This window comes from Pseudophryne corroboree, chromosome 2 (assembly GCF_028390025.1).
Source record: "Pseudophryne corroboree isolate aPseCor3 chromosome 2, aPseCor3.hap2, whole genome shotgun sequence".
In the NCBI taxonomy this organism is placed as follows: Eukaryota; Metazoa; Chordata; class Amphibia; order Anura; family Myobatrachidae; genus Pseudophryne; species Pseudophryne corroboree.
Window position 1 is genome coordinate 254,667,419 of NC_086445.1, and position 21,633 is coordinate 254,689,051.

The 21,633-nt window shown below is 41.3% G+C and overlaps 1 protein-coding gene across 1 annotated transcript in view; it reads left to right on the forward strand.

The window, feature by feature from the left end:
- The first annotated feature begins 395 nt into the window (after positions 1–395).
- The window catches only part of C1QL4 (complement C1q like 4), a 99,280-nt gene continuing 78,042 nt past the window's right edge, over positions 396–21,633 (forward strand). The window contains exon 1 of the mRNA XM_063957104.1: positions 396–1,505. Within this exon, the coding sequence (XP_063813174.1) occupies positions 942–1,505 (564 nt within the window). The 5' untranslated portion in view covers positions 396–941. The remainder of the gene's footprint in view (positions 1,506–21,633) is intronic.

Sequence of the window (21,633 nt, forward strand, 5' to 3'; positions counted from 1 at the left end):
AATCAATCTCTACGGGAGAGAGAGACAGGGAGACACAAGGAAAGTACTTAATTGCGCTGGGATGGTACTAGCCCAGCATATAAAACACATCCTTAAACATTACTGCAGACACGCTGGCTGCTAATTCTCAATAAACAGGTGTGGAAGATGCAGTGAAATAAAGGCTTCTATTATTTATAGCTTATATATACTAAAACCGTACTATAAAAGAACATATACAGGCTGGATCTAGGGGATATTTGCAAGTTGTAAACATTCAGTGACTTTGCTTGTAACATGGCATAAAGATAATACAGCCCCTCCTCCTCCATGCCCTGAAAGGTACCCTGTCTATGCCAATCTGTTTTTTTCTCATGTAAATGAGGAGAGAGCTGGTTTGCAAAGGATGGGATGGGATCAGACAGTGTGCCTGCAGGCAGCTTAGCTCTCAGCTTCTCCTCCTCCTCATGGCACCAGAGGTCGCTCTGATATTCTTAAAGACAGTTCACACATCTTTGCCTCCGCAGACCTCCCTTATCGCTTGCATCTAAGCAGAGTTTCACAGGAGCTAGGAGGTGATGCACACATCATGCCCATATGAACTGGCACGCATAAGGAAGCCTTGGAGCAATACAGCGGCAATCTAGGCTACAGCAGGATACTCAACCAGACAGGAATAAGTTCCCACTTCATCTATGCCAAGCAGGGAGACATTAAACTCTGATAAGTGACAAAGGATCCAGCCAAGGACTGCCTGTTAGGTGGCCAACAGGTAGCACCTCCCAACAGCTCTCTCTGCGCTTGGTGCTTGGCATAGGAGGGCATTTTGGGGGTTTCCTTTCTGGGTTTGTCCTAAAGAAGTTTTCACCATTACTTCCAAAAGTGAAGAAGATTTCCTAGCCCTGGCAGCGTCCAGGCTGAGCCGCAGGAAGAGGGTGATTGGGGCGGCCATAGGGGTGGCAATGGTACTTATTCTGCTAATAGCCATACCCTTGCTGGTCAGCAGCTCTAAGAGCAGCTCCCACTATGAAATGCTGGGGAGCTGCAGGATGGTCTGTGACCCCTACACCCCGCAGACACATGGGGCATCCTCAGCCGAGGCCAGCCAGGAGTATGCGGTCATCTCTCCCCCTCCTCACCTGCAAGTGGGCAAAGCGGATCAGGGCAAGAAGGGAAAATCTGGAATCAGGGGATTACCTGGTCCTCCTGGACCACCGGGTCCTAAAGGACCTCCTGGAGAACCAGGCCGACCAGGACCACCAGGCCCACCAGGTCCCGGACCAGGGGGGTATGTGTCTTCCTATTATAGCCCTAAAATCGCCTTCTATGCAGGACTGAGGAAACCACACGAGGGGTACGAAGTTCTGCGATTTGATGATGTGGTGACTAATGTGGGTAATTACTATGAGCCCTCCACCGGCAAATTCACCTGCCCCCTGCCTGGTATCTACTTCTTCGCCTACCACGTGCTAATGAGAGGTGGGGACGGGACCAGCATGTGGGCTGATCTGATGAAGAACTCACAGGTAAGGCTACAGAGAGTAGCCCTATTAGCAGTTATATAATAGCACATAGCAGACCTAAAATAAAATGAATCCAGCAACCTGCAACCCTTACCCCCACACAACAACCCTCCCACTGCAAAGTTATCTCTGAGATGCAAAGGGGTAATGTGAGGTAAGTAGCAGAACAGGACTGGCATTGTGCAGAGACTATAGGGAAAGTGCGGGCAACAGGTGGATAGCCGGCTCACTCCAGGTACTCATCACTTCTGTGCATACAACTTGTGAACACAACTCACACCTTACATATATTAATATCTATCTATCTTAATCTGTCTCTCTCTCTGTAAATATATATACACACATATATATATATATATATATATATATATATATATACATCATTACATACACACAAATAAATAAATAAATATATGTATATATTCACACTATATATATATATATATATATATATATATATAAGCATATAGCTGTGCCATCTTCCTGAATAAATATATATATATATATATATATATATATATATATACATGCACACATACATGCTCACACGCACAAAGGGTAAAATTGTAAATGTCTCCCATTGTTTCTTGCAATTTATTTTGAACGTAATTCTCGTAATTTAATATATGTTATTTTATTTGTGCAGTACATTTGATTGTATTTTGGCAATTGATTTGTTCCCTCTCTTGAGGTTTCATCACGGCTGTAAAGGTCAAACAAAACAGATCACGTCTTTTCCAGCATTTTATGAATTTACGTCCAGTTGTCTACACAGCAGAGTTCCCACGAATTGTAATCTCCCAATGAAATCCCAGCAGGAGAGATAGTAAAAGTTACATTTACATGAAGTCTCCCCCAATACTGCAGCACAGAGTACATACACATCCAGCACTCAGGTGTAAGGGACGGATTAAAGTACACTAGGGACGCTGTTAATACACTAGTTTAGGTTCGTTTCATTACAGCATAAATCACTATAACGTTACACTATTTAACAAAGAGCATATCAATCCCCTGTAAATGTAAATATTACTGACTGCTATTGACCAACTGAGATCACTAAATACTGAGCTAATAGACACACGGTGGCCGTGTAACATAAGATAGAGGTCATTTACTTGTGTTTCTGTGTTTAGAGACTAACGAATAAATAAATCATCTCCCCAGGAGTGATTAGTGGCTGTACACGAAAGTCTCCGTCCACAGACACCACGGACAGTGCCCTGAGGTTTTCCTCCATCACCCACAGCTACCTACTGCCACAGAGCATGCAAGCCGCAAAAGGCGTAGCAATTTGGCTACAGTGACCCTGGTGCTGTTACTGTCTATTACTGAACGTTAGAAGTTTAACTTATGAAAACAGTATCTATTATACCTTCTCACATTGCTGTATATAGCAGGAAAAGTATATTTATATATATATATATATATATATAGTTCGTGAAATTATATATATATATATATAAAAAAGAATGTATATATAATAGATGTGTGTGTGTGTGTGTGTGTGTGTGTGTGTGTGTGTGTGTGTGTGTGTGTGTGTGTGTGTGGTTATTGAGCAGAGGTTAACAGAAAGAAATCAAATGTAATTGTTAGCTAGGGAAAACCAATTTGATGAGGATACATACACATTCTTGCCCTAAATTATTAAAGTATATACCCTGCACCAGAGATTGAGTGTGTGCATATATGCTGCTCATTTGATAGATAGAATTAGATGTATGACATGGGAGGGGGGGGGGGGGGGGTGCTGGTGGGGTAACAGCTGCTGTCTGTCCCTTGATGCTCATTAAGTTGCATATTTTAGTTGTGTTATTTGTTTAAGGGTCATGACTACATTTACGTTATCTTCGCTACACCCCCTCCCCCAAACACCCAGATTTTTGTACTAGTAAAAGTGTCCTCCTCTGCATTGCTCCTTTCTGCAAGTGTCACATTTTCTCTATTAATATCCCAGTGGTGTGAAAGGCAAAAGAGGGCCCTTTATTTAAGTGACAAGGCTCCGGCGCTGCTGCGCACACTGTGTATGAATGACATGTTGTGTAGCACAGAAGCATCAACACAGATTAAAGAGAGATGTTTGTCCCGCAGTTTGAACTGGTGAATATTTTATAGACAGCGCACGCAGTGATCTATATCCTCCATATCTCATATATATTATCTCATCATTATTCTGTGCTGCTGACAAAGTTCTCAAGAAGATGGCACAACTACTAATTGAAGGTTAGCGGTGATTACTTTACTTTTGCCTCAATTTGATCTCGTTCTCACCCTAAATAACACTACAGGCATTCTAACCCTCGCACTGATGTCTTTTGGGATTGGCTGAATAAATGAACTTCAATATGTTTTACTCCAAGATAGATATATTAGATATATAGATATAAATATATATATATATATATATATATATATATATATATTTTTTTAGATAGACCGATAGACCGATAGATAGATAGATAGATAGATAGATAGATAGATAGATAGATAGATAGATAGATAGATAGATAGATAGATAGATAGAAAGATCGATAGAAAGATAGATAGAAAGATAGATAGAAAGATATCACATCATCTGGCAATATAAATGGGACAGATAATGTTAAACAATACAGCATAATATAACTGTGTGCCACGCTTTAAAAGACAGTTTCTCCCCTTCCCGGAATGGCAGCAGGTGAACCATAAAGAACCACAGACAACCTGTTATGATGGAAGACCCTGGCTGGAAATGAGCCGGCAGCGAGAGGGTTAAATCGTTCTGCTGCCAGAGAGGTCAGCTCTGCAGGTGGAGGACTGGGGAGCCCAGCCAGGGGACCATTCATCAAGGCGCCCATCAGGGGAGACTAGTGACAAAGGAAGGACAATTCACTTGATATTCTTGCTCACATGTCTCACACTCATAAGGGCTTACAGAAAAAAAATAATAATAATTTGCATACAGTTCTCTTAAATAATCATTATATTTCATACTGCTGCCTGCCATATACCAACTGATCTATTACTGTGTGCCCCAGTGCAGAGGAATGTAGGGCATTTCATGATAAACAGAGGGCAGCTTAGACAACAGGGGGCACAATGCTTATTGTATTAATTGGGGTAACAGGTGATGACACCAGCATCACCTGATGAGTGAAATGCAGGATAGCACGCACATGGGCAGGAGTATGATATTCGTCTGAATACAATTGAGTGAAATAAGACAAAAGCATGGTTAACAACAAGGTGTGGGTGATATAACATACATCAACAATTACGTATCTGTAGACTCATAAAAGATAAAGATCATTTGATATTAAGGACATACAGGTTTTTGTTGATGCCAATATCTTGTAATACACACAGTGATTATCATCAGCACCGTGGCATTATTATGCTGAGTAACAGACAATGATAGATCTGTCTCTGCAGGCGCCGAATTCTGGCAAAAAGAGGAATATACCGTATATCAAATACAGTCATACCAAAGTTTCATCACCCGCAACATTCTGTCCACAGTACTGAGAACAAGTGGGCACAGATTGCGACTGTATTACTGTATCCGATGTAGGATGCAGGCAGAAGGAGCTACTGCAAATCAGACGCCAATTACTGGTCTGAAAACGAACTTTTATTCCTTACCAATGACACATGGGGGTAATCTATACAACATTTTGCATGGTATTATACCATAACCATCTACACAATAGGAGCCATGGCATTATCCAATCAGCATCTATACAACATGAGGCATGGTATTATACGATAACCATCTATTCTACACAATAGGAGCTATGGCATTATCCAATCACCATCTATACAACATGAGGCATGGCACTACACAATAACCTATCTTTAGGAATGTGCTTCATTGTACTGCCGCTTCTGCCTGTCCTTAGGTTGATATGCCCAAAGTGGGCGTGGTTTACTTTACCTCCAAAGTCACTTTACTAGAATACATGTGATGTACTGTAGTCATGTTTTAGGTTTTGTTGTGACTGAATTAGCCCTACACATTAGAAAGTAGAAAATTGCCGTCTGCAGAGACTATAGAATGACTATAGTAATTAATTTCCTAAAAAAAAAAAAAGCACGAAAAAACATAATGCTTAAGTACTAAAAGGATTTAAGAAAAAAATAATTTTATTAACATTTTGTAATTGAGTCAAATTCTGTAATCACTGCATCAAAAACATTTTTTTTAAAGCATTTTCGGACTTATCCATTTGTGCAGCACACAGTATGCCCAATGCAGTGGTTGTGGGCTCAATTGAAAAGTGTACTCCAAATCATCTATACTTTGCTGAACATCAGTAGAGTTACTGCCAGGACTGATGAGAATATGAACCCCCGCGTTCCACACAGATGTGAGAAAACATTTTATCGCTGTTTAACATAGTAAATCAGTTTGTTTAAAAATTGCAAAAATGAAAATCTTTACACAATATATGTAAATCGCACACAAACAATAAGTGGCAACAAAGAAGACAAGTCAGTCCATGGGCACACCTCCATTGTTATTTCCATCTCTGTGTGAGTATTCGTCTCCTCTCTGTTCAATGTTTGATAGGGAAACGGAAGGAAGACTGCTGCCCCCATAAAGCTCATTGCTCCGTATGGGGTAACGTAGTGCCTGTGCACACTGGCACCTAAGGAATTCAATGTCAGAGCATGGACAAGGGAAAGTCGAACATGTTTATAACATATCATATCAAAGTCATGCATTGTCATGACTACATTACAACATAGAGATCAATGCCTAGAGGGGAGATGGAAAAAAAAATGGCGGTGTGCACTTTGCCTTAAGTGGACAAATCGCAATGAATGAACCTGTTATAATTCAACAGCACATTCATTCAAACAGCACATTCATTCATTTGTGAGGCTAGTTAGACCGTGGAATTCTCTACATACTGTATAGGCGTAGTACTGGCACATTTACTGGATGGATATAAAAAAAAAAGAATTTAACAAGGAATTGTATCGATAGTTACAATACATCAAATGAAACAGTTGGATGTATTGATCCAGGGAATAAATCTGATTACCATGTAAGGAGTCACACCATGATATTAAGCCAATACAAAAATCTGCCCTAGTGAAACAATGTATTTGAAAACTGAAAACACATAAATAAAACGCATAAAATAAGGGCAGTTCTGTTCCCTTACTGTCCTGTGTTATTTATATAATGGCCAATTGGGTGCTACACAGATAATACATTGGTAGAAAGGAAAAGATCTAATAAATGAGTCAGAGGTCCAAATGTGACCTGACAGTTTATGTTTTCCCATCCCTGCTTGTCTGATTGACAGCAAACAAATGCAATGAGTGCACAAAGTGGCTGAGCCACAAAACTAATGTTTGGGGCCTGAACCTATTTATCTGTGTGAAAGTTTGCATGATGGAGCAGAAACATGCTTGCCATGCAGCACATTACCTATTTGCTTTGTGCATAGCCCTTTCTGTTTGCATCTTTAGATGGCCTGAAGCCATTGTCACTGGTTCTGTGCACAATGGTTCTAATATAGTACTGCCCAGGATGTCATAATATGAAGTAATAATTAAGGGTTATACACAAGGCTTGTGAAAACACTGGGAGCATCCTAAAGGGCCGCATACACTACTGCGACAAGTCCATCTGACATGTTGCAGGCGATCGCTGGCGATCACCCCTGCAGCCTCCCGGGTGACAGGATCGCCCAAGATACATTGTATACGGTCCTTTTGCATACGATATATCTTGGGCGATCCCAGCCATGCCTGCGGGGTCCGACATATCATGAGTGCAGAACGTTCAATCTGGAGGATCCGATCCGATGCTGACGGGGGCCGCGCATCGGATTGGATAGGATAGACACCAAAAATGCCCGATTTCACCCAATATATTGGCCCGAATGCCCGAATTGGGCTGAAATCGGGCATAATCGTTCTAGTATATGAGGCCCTCTAGTGGCCACCCTCCTTTCCCCAATCACCATAGCATGCAGGAGATGGCAGTGCCTTCCTCAGATCCTCAGAATGGGAGTGTGGCACAGGGCTGTGACATCACTGCCGCGCACCACTTCCCAGAGTAATGCATCTAAAAAGTTATTCTCCAATGCCAATTCTATTAGCCTGTTGGTGCTCAGGTTCCCCAACCATCAGATTCCGATAAACGTCAATCTGTCATGGGGCCAAAAAATGACAAAGGGGCTCATTTATCAACGAGTGATAACACTCATTGTGTATGATAAAACTTATTGCATATGGTAAGTGGTGCTCCGGCCAATCAGCTCCTGTTATGTGCTTGAAAAATGACAGTTGGGAGCTGATTGGCTGGAGCACAATTTATCATACGCAACAAGTTTTATCATTCACGACTTTATCACTTGATTATAAATGGGCCCCTTAGTGTTAAAAATCCCTGACACCTATTCCAATCATTTTTGGGTCAGAATTGGTGAAACGAGATTGTTCAATATGTTGGAGTTTGCTGATCGCCCAATACAGTCATCGGCAAAATGGGGCATTATCCCAATTACTTGCTGATGTATGGACATCTTAACACTGACATTGAGGAGTAGCAGCCGACATGTTCACATGCAGATGCCGCTGACTAATTCACCTCCAAGCCAGTGGCCAACATCTATTATGGGGACACTAAAAACTTTGTATGTGTAACATTATGTCACTCATCCAGTGAATCAGATGCTTCCTATCTATTGTGGACCTAGGAAACTGTCTAGGTTTTCCTAATGGTACTGTAGCACCTGCCCTGGATAACCTTCAGTTTGCACTGGGAATTCCACACTTCTGTAACTTGTATACTGGCAGCTATAAAGGGAATATTTTTCAGGACATACGGAATTCAATAATACCTTTAAGAGGAGTCTCGAATATACAGTATGCTGCATTTGTTCCACAATGTTTTAGCAAACGTAGTTGTGTTTCCAAAGGTTACCAATTTTAAAAAGAACACAGAAGATAAGTGCCATTGTGTCTGATTAGGTACACTTTCAGTGGAGAAATAGATTGAGATGTGTATTAATTGTGGTTACAGCATATGTCATGTTAAAGCTTCAGAAAGTCACCTGTAATAAACAAGATTAATGAAAGCAGCTTCAAATCACTTACAAAACACTTTATGTTCTTAGCCTCTAAAGAACAGAATTATTTTGTGGATTCTGTTAATCAATGACCCAAAGAAGAGGATGGCCTTTAATTCCCTCTACACAAGGTTAAACACACCACATACAGTATCATAACAGGTATCCAGACTCTAGGTCGACACACATTAGGTCGACACATGAAATAGATCGACATAATCATTATGTCGACATGAACAAAGTTGACATGGAAAAAGGTCAACATGAGTATTTCACATTTTTTCTTCTTCATTTTTTGTAGCTTTTTCATACTTTACAATCCAAGTGGACTACAACTGGGAACAGTAACCTGCGCTGAATGCAGCGGTAGTGGAGCGAGGCACCTAGCCCAAAGCATGGCAAGCATAGCGAGCCATGCAAGGGGACACAGTGAACTAACTGGGGTTCCCCATCACTTTACGGAGAAAACGACACCAAAAAAACCATAAAAAAGTCATGTCCACATTTTTCCATGTTGATCTTGTTCGTGTCGACCCAGTGCCCGTGTCGACCCACTTCCTGTGTCGGCCTAGTCACTGTCAACCAATAGGCATCGACCTAATGTGTGTCGACCTAGACACTGTTGACCCTGAGTCTCATACCCATCATAACACACCTCCCACTACTTAGAATAAGTACTGCCTAACAATAGTACATTTGTGGAGAACAATTCAGTAACAAATTGATATACAGTATGAATGTGTTTTCATTTGTTTCAATTCATGTAATGTCTCTCCCACCAGAGGCAGGGCTTTAGCTATGATATAATCCCATGCTTCTGAACTGTTCCACATGTGAACTAAGCATAATAAAGAGTTTCTGGAGGGATTGGCTAAAGTTATAGACTGGGGCCCAAATATAATAGCCTGAGATTTGTGGACTGTAGCGAGATTTGGGTGATGTGTCCTCGAGATTTATTGCTGTCATTCTTTTATGCTACATTAAATCTCAAAGACATATTAACAAAATTTATATTTACATTTTAACCATGATGACATCAAAACTGTTGACATTTTTAATGCCGACTTAATGACTACACACTCTTGCTAACAGGCAGGAAATGATGCATTCTTGTGAGTGTAGTGGTTGTATATATTCTTTGGTCCATGTAATAGCTGCGAATAAAAAGCAAGGTCCATACCAAAACAATACCATCTCTAATTAAACCTAAAATTACTATCATTTTGATTGATTTCATTTTTAGAATAACCTTACGTAATGGCAGTAATATAGATTTTTATCAATTAATAGTTATTGTGTTAGTAACTATTTACATCAGTTCCTTCCCAGTGGAGCTTAACAGTGATGCCCACATGTACCCTTAGCCTCATATATTGTGTGTAAATCTGGCTCTGGTGCTAGCCAGTGCCTCCTGAGCCATTTAGCTCACCGCACGTCCCTGGAGCTTACAATCTATTTTCCTTGCTATATAGACACACACACACACACACACTAGGATTCATTTTGTTAGAAGCCAATAAACCTGTAATTCTGTATTCTGGAGTACAGGAAACATGGAGAGAACTTACAAACCATGCACATACAGGGTCCTGGATAGGATGGAAGCCGTGAGCCAAGCACTGCCAGTCAGCAATGCTAACAACTGTGCCACTGTGCTGCCAACTAATATATCATTGATCTAATGGTGCGTACACGCTGGCTGAAATATCTAATGAATACCGATATATCGCGGGTCAGCCGGCCAGTGTGTACGAACGATATGTGAACGCCGGCCCTGCAGCACAGCCGATGACAAATATATCTACCGAGTCAGCCGACCACCCGTACTCATGCTGCACTAGGCAGCGGTGAATGACAGCTGAACTGGACAGGCGCATGTAAATGCTCACCCAGTTCGTGACGTCAGTCCCGACGGATCAGGCAGTGTGTATGCGCAACACAATGCCCGGTCTGTCCATAGATATATCAATTGAGCTGCAGATATATCCACTAGTGTGTACCCACCATTACACAGTTAGAAAAAAGTTTTAATATTGCTGATATACTGGCATACTGTTATGTGTGAATGTCGTGTCTAGGGGAAAGTGGATTTCTGACCACAACACCCGAGTATGAAATCAAATGGGCACAGTCCAGATTCTAGTAGCACTGTCCTTCTGAAGACTTCTAACTGAAGAATAACTCTTTATCAACTGCTAGTAAAAATGACTGTGCTCCATAAAATCTGCCTCACTTGAGACCAAGACAAAGCTTGTTGCTCCAGTTTCCTATATTTGATGCAAATGTCTTTTCCAAAGAGTATATGTTACTTAGGATGTCATATTTAGACAGGTCTTAAGTCTTAAAATAGGACAGGACTGGTGTATGTATGAATGCAAAAATGTAGCGTTACAGGAAAAATCAGTATGTAGGACCTTATATGAATAAATACATTCATAAATAAAACAAATGGAAAAGCACAGGAGAAAGAAGTTATCCACTACAAAACATTGAGGGGTCTATTTACTAAGCCTTGGATAGAGATAAAGTGGATGGAGATAAATGACCAGCCAATCAGCTCCTAACTACCATTATGCCACACACCGTAATGCCCATTACACAATATGCTACATACCGTAGAGCCCCTGACACATTATGCCACACACCGTAATGCTTGTGACACTTTATGCCACACACCGCAAATGCCCGTTATATATTATGCCACACCGTAATACCTGTGATGCATTATGCCACACACCAAAATGCCCCTGAGACATTATACTATATACCACAATGACCGTGATACAGTATGCCACACACCATAATGCCTGTGATAAATTATGCCACACACCTCAATGCCTGTTATACATTATGCCACACAATGCAATGTCCGTGATACATTATGCCACATATCGCAATGTCCATTACACATTATGCCCCCACTGTATGTCTTCTAATTACTTTTAAATTACCAGCTCATTGCCAGGGGTTTCATGCTCTTGGTTCCAGGTTTGTTGCCAGGGGTTTTCATGCTCTGGGTGTCATGCTCATGGCCAGGGTTTCATGCGCTGGGTGTAAGGCTGCCATTAACACTACCCAGTACTATGCTCTCCCGGCATTTCCTGGCTCTGTCAAGTATGACCTCTAGCATCTGTCTCCTCCATGGCAGCGGCCATTTTGGGAGGGACATTTAGCAGATAGACATGTGGACGGCTAGTCTGCATTGAAATCTGCACTGAAGCAGCGGTGGCACCTCCGCAATGGCTGTGTGGGCTGTAGTTATGCCACTGTCTTGACCGGCAGTGTTAGGCAATGTCTGGGGTGGCAGTTGGTGAGGCTTCCCTATTTGAATTTTGGACTGCGCTGCAGCCCCACCTTTGGAGCCGCCATTGGATGGGAGTAATACTTGTTGCTGACCACCTTAATAATTATGAACACAATGAGAGCAATGAGTGCAGTTATAGGAAATAGACTTTCTATAATACTGTAGGTAATCCTTTCCAATTGCACTGAAGAGAATCAGATGCTCACATAGAATACAAAACAGACTTGCAATAGTGTTATAACTTCAAGCTAAATTTCTGTGTTATGTGAAAAAGTGCATATTAAAAAAGTTAAGGCTACATACTGTATACCTGTAGGTACTTGGAGAGGGTCACCCCTGTTGGTAGTGTGCTTACTTAAATTATGCTAAAAAGGTAGTCGGGGAATGTGAGAATCAGGAAGTGAGAGATTTTGTGAGAGTTCTCATGTTTTTTTTTTTTTTTTTTTAAAGTGGCAATCATTTACGTAGCAAAACTAGGATGATTTTGCCTTGTAAATGGTTGCCACTTAAACAAACATAGGAGAACGCTAACAAAATCTCTCACTTTCTGATTCTCACACCCTATTACATTCTCCCCTGTGTCATTTAGCAGAAATAGCCTTCACTGGTCTCTTATTGTTTTCTCTTGTTTGCATATAATAGTTGCAGTACATATAATAGAGGGAACCAGACTGTGGAGCATTACCCTTGATAATAGTTTTATTACACCACAAAAGACAATGATAACAAAGACAAGGTTCAAATAAGAGGGATGTTTGTTAATATAAATAATATATAATAGATGTATTCATATCAGATTCCTTGTAAAATTAGCATGTGAAGGATTAGGGTCCTCCATTCCTTACCTTGGGCTGCGAGATGACGTCAAGATGTTAGAAAATGATAGCCAATGAGTGAGCAACAGTCCAATACCATACAAGTCCACCAAAAGATCAACAGAACTCTAATGAGTTTCAAATTCCAAAAACTCTCCTTCAGGAAGGCCAGATTTACAGCAGGCTGTAATTTTGCATCCCTACACTTATATTAGCAAAACTGAGGCTTAATGTGTGTATCTTGAGTTGCATATATCTTACTATATGTGTAACTGAATGTACCAGTAAGAATATGAATTTGATGATTATCATTGCTCTGTCATTAAAGCAAGTACAGGTTTTGCAAAAGTGTAACTAGCTTCGGGGCATAGCCAGAACTTTGTGGGGTCCATAGTAACATTTTGATGGGGCCACGGCCTCAGTGCTTTTAGAGAGACACCTCTATCTGCAGCAGTTGTTAATTATGCATAATATATGCCCTAGTTAATTTTATGCCCCATAATAGTGCCCTAGATCATTTTATGCCCCATAGTAGTGTCCTAGATAATTTTATGCCCCATAGTAGTGCTCTAGTTTATTTTATGCCCCATAGTAGTGCCCTAGTTTATTTTATATCCCATTGTAGTGTCCTAGATAATTTTATGCCCCATAGTAGTGCTCTAGTTTATTTTATGCCCCATAGTAGTGTCCTAGATCATTTTATGCCCCATAGTAGTGCCCAAGTTTATTTTATGCCCCATAATAGTGTCCTAGATCATTTTATGCTCCATAGTAGTGTCCTATATCATTTTATGCCCCATAGTAGTGCCCTAGATCATTTTATGCCCAATAGTAGTGTCCTAGATCATTTTACGCCCCATAGTAATGCCCTAGTTTATTTTATGTCTCATTGTAGTGTCCTAGTTCATTTTATGCCCCATAGAAGTGCCCTAGTGCCCATTATGCCACATTGCCCCAGTTCATATTATGTAACACAGTGACCCCAGTTCACAAAATACCACACAGTTCCTCCAGTTCACATTATGCCACAGAGTGCCACCAGTACATATTATGCCACACTGTAGTGTACCACTTCATGTTGGTACACAACAACATAACCTGAGTGTAGGTGACCTGGCCTTATTAGCTTCTAGGCCCGTGAACCCACTATTGCTACATCCTTGACAGCATCAGTACTTATAGTCTGGCTGATTAGTGCTAATGCATGGAGACAAAATGAATAGGGTTCCCTGCAAAAGCTCCAGGTTAAGCTGGGGGATTTAGTTGGCATCCCAATAAAATGCCAGCAGCCAGAAAACCAATGCTGGAATCCCAACAGCCGGAATCCCGAACGTAAGAATGCCATGGAGGGTTCGGCTGCGGTGAGAGGGTTAGGGCTAGGTACTAGGGGGAGGATTGTGGTTAGGCTGCAGGTAAGGGTTAGGGTTAAGGTAAGGGTTAGGGTTAGTTTAGTTGCTTTAACCAGTCAGAACTATGGCAGTCACAATGTTGGTGTTGGCATTCTGACCACCGACATCCTAACTGCTGGTATCCCGTCCCCAACCCAGGCTGGGCATACTACAGCTTATGCATGGCAACAACTAAAATCTGTTTTGTTGCAATAAGCAGCAATACAAATTAAAATTCTTGCTGGATTGACATCATTCTTGTACTAGAAACCCTGATGTAAATGTTAAATAGTTTGCACGGGTGATTACACAGTGGCAATAGAGACACAGAACCAACTAACAATGACTTACTGTAGCATAGTGGAGTGCCACAGCCTCTGATTCTATGTGTAATTGTAACCCCTGCTATCCCTGCTACACTGCTTCCTACCTGTATGTTACAGTAGTTCCATAGCAGCTATACAGCAGCACTGTTGATGTCTGTCTTATTTCACAGAGTATAGTGCGTGGTTATGCCTGCATCTGTCCCTTCACATGTACTCAGCACACCATTATTACTAGGTGCGATACAGATGGGTAAGGTGTTGGCATTCTGCCTCCCAGTCTTTATATCAGTGCCAGAAGGAAGTGACAAGGTGAGGAGCAATAAATCTGGAAAATCATTACACTGTATATGCCTAGAGAGATGGGGAGAGAGAGAGAGAGACAGAGATAGACAGAAAGGGGAAGAGAAAGAAAGAAAGAAAGAAAGAAAGAAAGAAAGAAAGAAAGAAAGAAAGAAAGAAAGAAAGAAAGAGTGTGAGGCATATAGTATCTAAACGGCAACACTTTACAGGAAGAGCCATTTACAATGAAGACTGAATAGATATGAAGATAGATAAGATCTATTCTGCAATTTCAATCTTCATGCTAATGTACCACTGGCCATATTTATGCAGAGATGTAAAATGTACAGACTACATATACCAGGCTGGATTCCATGTTTGCTTACAATCCTTTTCATACAATAGGCTCAGGTTATCCTGATAATCAGAACTGAAAGAATCAATAAAGCGACCTGGAAATTTTACAAGAACTGGAGATGTAATAATTTGCCTTGTTAAAACTCTCCAAAGAAACCCATTTGGAGCGGCTGCAAAATGTGCAATTTGCTGCCATTTACTATAGTCAATGCAAAATGTACAACTCACTTTCTTTCTTTCTTTCTTTCTTTCTTTCTTTCTTTCTTTCTTTCTTTCTTTCTTTCTTTCTTTCTTTCTTTCTTTCTTTCTTTCTTTTTTTCTTTCTTTCTTTCTTTCCTCTTAAGTATAATTTTATACAGTATGTTTTGGTTAAACATTGAGCCAACACAGTAAACACCCAATGTCTTACTCTTTTCTGACACTATGTACCAGGGCTGGATTACCCATTGCGTGACCCAGGCCCACTCTAGGGATCTCCAGTTGTCCAACAGGTGCCTGAATTTGGTGAGGGATTGAAATTGGCAAAGAGGCAACAAGGGTTGGAGAAGAGTAAATGAGAGATTGTTTAGCAACTGAATGTGCAGAGCTGTAGGAGCAGAGAATGAACTTGAAGTGAATGAAGTCAGTGAGACAGCACAGTTTTGTGTTCATGTGCCTAGCAGAACAAGAGCATTCCCTCTAAGAATGCCAAATTGATTTCTCACAAATATTTAAAATGCCCGCTCTAATGTATATTGTAAATGCCTGCACCTCTTATTACCATATACAATAAAAGTGCGCTGTACATCGCAAAACACTGTATCCCATAAGAGAAAACAATACACTCACACATTATCTGAGTTCCAAAGCTCATTGAAGTATATATTTGCTATTAAAAGGATATGGATTCAATATATATTACAAAGTACAGTATACCTATAGTTACATGGTTACACTCACACAGTAAGCAGTTAAAACATAAAATTGCATACAGTTTCAGTTACATGCCAGCGATACAATTACCATATCTTTCTCATATAAATTTGTCCCTCCATATGACTCTCTCTCTCTCTCTCTCTGTAAAATCATGCAAGACCTCCATCATCATCATCTCAGACCTTACAGCCACTCTCAGACCAAAATAAAAACTACTTTCCTATGTGACCAGCAAAATGTGTTAACTAGTTTCTGGGGGAGGGGTTCATGATGAGTCACTATTCTCTTTGTATATGCTGATCAGGTTCAGCCTTGAACACTTCCAAAGGGCTGGCCTGAGTTTGATGTCCACTGTAACATTCATTGTTCTAACAAAAGTGATTTTAGCTTTTATACATGTAATCATAACTATTCGCTGCAATGTCCTACAACTTCATAACAAGTATCAAATTAATCTACACATTAAGCTGGTTGTTTTAATAGTAAATATGACAGGTCTATCTTGCTTCGTTCAAATAATACACATTCATGACATTAATTCATTAGATAATTTTAAATCATCATGATGTCTGGCGCTTGATATTATTATAATTATGTACTGTATGAAATAAGTGTCGAATCCATCTCTGTGGCATGTCCGTGTAAATGCGTGTGTTACCATATATGGCTGTGCTCGCTGCGCGTATTTGCAAGTATAGCGACTTAAATGTGTGTAGTTTGTATTAGGGAGGCCAATCCCGGGCCGTTTTTTCAATCCCGGGATTCGGGATTGAAAAACGATCAATCCCGGGATTCCCGGGATTCCGGGATTGCAGTAGGGATCAGTGAATAAGGGTGTAGGGAGCAGCGCTGGAGGGTAGGTAGCGGTGCAGGAGGGTGTAGGTAGCGGCGGGGAAGGGAGGGAGGGTGTAGGTAGCAGTGCAGGAAGGTGTAGGTAGCTGGACGGGAGGGTGTAGGTAGCGGTGCGGAGGGTGTAGGTAGCTGGGCGGGAGGGTGTAGTTAGTGGTGCGGAGGTTGTAGGTAGCTGGGCGGGAGGGTGTACAGTAGGTAGCGGGGAGGGTTGGTAGCGGCGCGGGAGGGAGGCTGGGTGTAAGTAATAACACTTACTATTAGGTGGGCGCCAGCCATGGACACACTGAACGTGACGGCATTTCAAATGAAGCGCCGGCCACCAGCCAACCAGAGCTGGCGGACCAGCAGCCAATCAGGGAAGCGGCCGTAGCAGTCGCTCCTGATTGGCTGCCGCGGCAGCTTCCCTGATTGGATGCCGGTCCGGCAGCTCTGATTGGCTGGCGGCCGGCGCCACATTTGAAGTGTCGCCGCGTTCTGCATTCATCTATTGCTGCCTCCCGCACATGCGCAGTGCAATCCCGTGAATCCCGGGATTGGATGCTCCAATCCCGGGATTCAAATCCCGGCATTTTTGGGCCCAAATCCCGGAATCCCACCGATCCTGATCCCGGGATTGGCCTCCCTAGTTTGTATGTTCTCTTTATGTAATATTTTTGACTTTGACAGTCCACCCTTTGGCAGTAAACAATAACTGCCATCAATTATTAACATAAGAAAAAAATATTTCATACCATAACCGGTGACCTAGACACAAGTATGTATGCATTTCGCAAATCAGACACTTGACTATATTTGGGGAAGACAGGGAGGATGACGAGACATCCTCTATATGCACTCGGCGGTCACGGGACCACTGGTTGGGTGTGGGACAACATTCAACCTATAGAGTATGCTGGGACAGTGCTTTGGCCTATAATGTCTGATTTGTGACGAACATTTCACACATACATGTACCTACGTCTTTGTACACTGATGTTTGGATTCAATTGAGGTTCTGCTGGGTAGGTGAAGAAGACACAAACAAATCGTGACAGTGACATATAAAATTTTCATGATCTACATATTCCTATCATTTTCTGAACATTGTTTCCATTTCTGGAACGTATGCTAGGTCTGTTTAATCATTGAACAAGGGTTATAAGTAGTGTCCTTCCTAAATAACATAAACCTTCGGAGTTCGGGGAGAGCCACTCATAAACCTTTCTTCCACATATATTAATGAGCTCTTTATCTGCAATGAGTGAATAGCCATTGTCTGACTGTTCCTGATTACCTCTGAACTCCATAACTACTGGAACTTTGATTTTTCTCTGACTTTAACAAACTGATCGGCTAATCCTGGGATCCTATAAGGAAATCACTCCTTCCTACAGAACCAGTTCCAGTCCCACACTCGACTCCTCATAAAAAAACCTCGCAAAAATAGAATATCCTGAAAGAAAATGTTTGTTAGCGGGAAAGAGAGAAAAGAGAAATAGAACAAAACAACTCTTGTTCATAACAAATCAATTACAATGACTGGTCTTTCTGCAGTCTTTTAGTACGCTCAGGTAGTGTTTAACAGTGCCGCCTCTCAGTCTTCACGGAACAGAGTCTCTGGTGATACTTTTGCAATCTCTTTGCCTTGCTCTTTGAACACACAGTTCACTTGGAACACACAGTTCACTTTGCTCTCCACCTTGCTCTTTGAACACACAGTTCACTTGGAACACACAGTTCACTTGGACCACACAGTTCACAAACTCGATGAACGTGAGCAATAAACTACTTTGTCACGAGTTCTCTCCGGGTCAGCGACCTTCTTGTAGTGGGACGAGTGGACACCAGTCTCTCTTTCGGCGATCTTTAGTGCTGTCAACAAATCTTGGTATGGTCCTTCCCACCTGTCTATTAGGCAACCTGAGCGTAAGAACAATCACACAGTCTCTTGGTTCACAATCAAGACAGTTAGCATTTGGCATACCAGCAATCAACAGTTTCAAGTTCTTTTGTCAAGTTGTCAAATGCTGGCTCATCTCAACAAGGTACTGTACTGTCACCTCATTGGTGTATTTCTGATCATTGTGCGGATCAATCATGACATGAGGTTGTCTTCCAAAAACAACCAAAAAACACAAATACCAAAACAAAAACAAATTTCGAAGAGGGTGATTCGTCGAGTGAAGATCTGGGAGTGGTTCCGAAGCTACATAATACTAGTGGCAGTATCTATGATCACAATAGTACAATTTCAGGCTTTGCTCCTACTTCTAGGGGTACCATTATCTACACACAAATTTCTGCGCAATTTTTCTTTGCGGTAAACACAGCAGCATCCGTGGCGGCAGGAAATACCTCTACCCAGTTTGAGAAAACATCAGTGCATACCAATACATAACAATAATTCCTAAACGGTGTTAACTGTACGAAGTCGATTTGTATTTCCTGTAAAGATCCGTCTGCAGGAGGGATATGGGATGGCTCTGTTGGTATTGCTTTACCAATATTCTTCCTCAAGCAAGCAAAGCAGGACATTGCTCTCTTACCTGCATGAGAATAGAATCCTGGTGCACACCAGTAGGCTCTCATCAGCCTGCACCTACCCTCTTTGCCTAGATAAGTCAGACCGTGTGCCACCTCAGCTAGATTTGGAAAGTATGCTCTGGGGGCTACTGGCTTACCGTGTCCACCTGCCCACAGTCCTGAGGACTCCTGGCCATACCCCTTTGTCCTCCAGACTGCCTCTTCTTGCAGGGAACACAAATTTTTGTATCTTAATTTAACTATCGCGTGTTTGCAATGTAGAGTACCATGAGCATAACTCAAAAAAAGAAAAAGAAAAAAAAACATCTCTAGAGGAGAGAAAGAAGAAGAAAATGAAAAAGAAAATGTCAGGTGTGCCATTCACCAACAGGCATATCAGTGTCTATACAAAATTTCCCTTCACCAGTATTCCCATTCTCCACCCTTTGTGCATGACAAGGCACACTGCAGTAATACTGGTGTCATCGTGCTGTTGAGATATACTGTGTTTGGGCAGAACTCTGAAGGAACTAGGCATGTGGAGTTTGAACTGTACTTGGGTCCATGTATTGTACCACCCTGAACGCAAAAGATGAAGAGGAAAACTGTAGAGAAACAGAATAGAGGTTGGTGACAGATGAGTTTGTAGAGGTGGAGAAGATTTTATAAAAAAATTGACAACTGGATTGGGCACTACGGGGAAGTGATTCTCTACTTGGTCTACTCCCCTTAAAAAAAAATTTCTGTGTGTCTTTTCTCTACTGGAACAATCCCAGCCATCAATCCAGTGTCCTGTCCATCCTAAGTTCATAGGGAACCCGGTATCTGTGAGTTAATTTTCTTTACCTGTGATGGACATGCATCTAGAACAGCGAAATGTAACATTATTAAGTTGCATTTATTCTGTTCTTCACATTAGCCGAATCTGTGTTTTCTATATGGCTTATGATTCCTTACTATATGTCCCTTGGTCCCGTCTATGTGTTTAATAATGTGGCTTGTGTTTTCTGTCTAGGGGATCTATATTGACTATGTGTCCTACTACTCCTACAATCTCTGGCAAAATGCCCTTCCTTCCTACAAGTGTAACATATTATTGACCATTTGGGATCTGGGGTTTGGACTGATGGGTCGTTCCTGTATGTGCCAGTATACTTACCGTCCTCAACCTCTCCACCTGTTGTTCTCTGCGCCTAACACTAATCTTGTGATATTCAATAGCACACTATCTAAGATTAGCTACTGTGACCTTTCCAATTTTGCAAAGAAGTCTGCACCCTGACACTCAATGCCTTATTGAGCCCATCAATTTGCACAGAGACTTCCACCTCCCATTTGCCGAATTAGTGTTTACCAGTGGTCTTATCCAGATGGAGAGTTTTCTATTTCTGCAAAAGACAAAAACAAAAAAAAGTTTAACAAGCTACTAGGTCATGCGAAGTATTTCATTCAATCCTTCTCATCCCATATTAAGGGTCTGTACGTGGTCCAACAAACATTTCCAAGCTCATCTTAACTAGGGGCATTATTAGGAATGAATACTTCTTATATGGTAACTGAAAGAAATACCCTGGGATTACCTTGTCTCTGTCCGCTTTCCTACTGGCAAATACTAATATGCGGACAGATTTTTCTCCATTTCTGACGTTACTTTCTTGATTTTGTTTGTTTTATTTTTGGGTTTTACTATATATGTACATGAATAATACCATACTTACCTGTTCCACTGGTCTCAGCCACTTCCCCCACAGGATACTGCTCTTCTTTTACCGGTTGGATACTCCCCTGGGTGCATGAGAAATGGCTGAAAACAATCAGGTCACCTTCTCCTCCTAAATAAAACTTCAACATTCATTAGTACATATATAGGTTACAGTCATATTTTTTTCATATTTTTATTATTTTCTTAGTTTGTATGCTGGCCGTAACTGCTTCCACATCTACATAAGGCGGTATACTTGCATTCTCTTTTTTTTTCCTACTTATTTATTGTTGCTACAAGTTCAAACAGTTCTTATATTTCCATTCTTGTCTTATATGACTTTGGTTAAACATACCACCTGCAATACCTTAGGATCAACCTCACCAACCCCTCTTGCTGTCACAGGTTTAAACAATTTGTATGTCTGACCCTTTGTTTTTGGGATTTTATCAGACATATTCTTATCCTTAAGTTCTGCAATACCTCTGGTTCAAAGCTGTCCACCCTAGGGAATGGTACCCTATCTTTGTCAGTCATACATTCCCATTCAGACAAAAAGTCTTCAGCGTGTGGACCATATTTTCCACACATAATACTTTTTCCTTTAAACTTCGCTGACCCCCT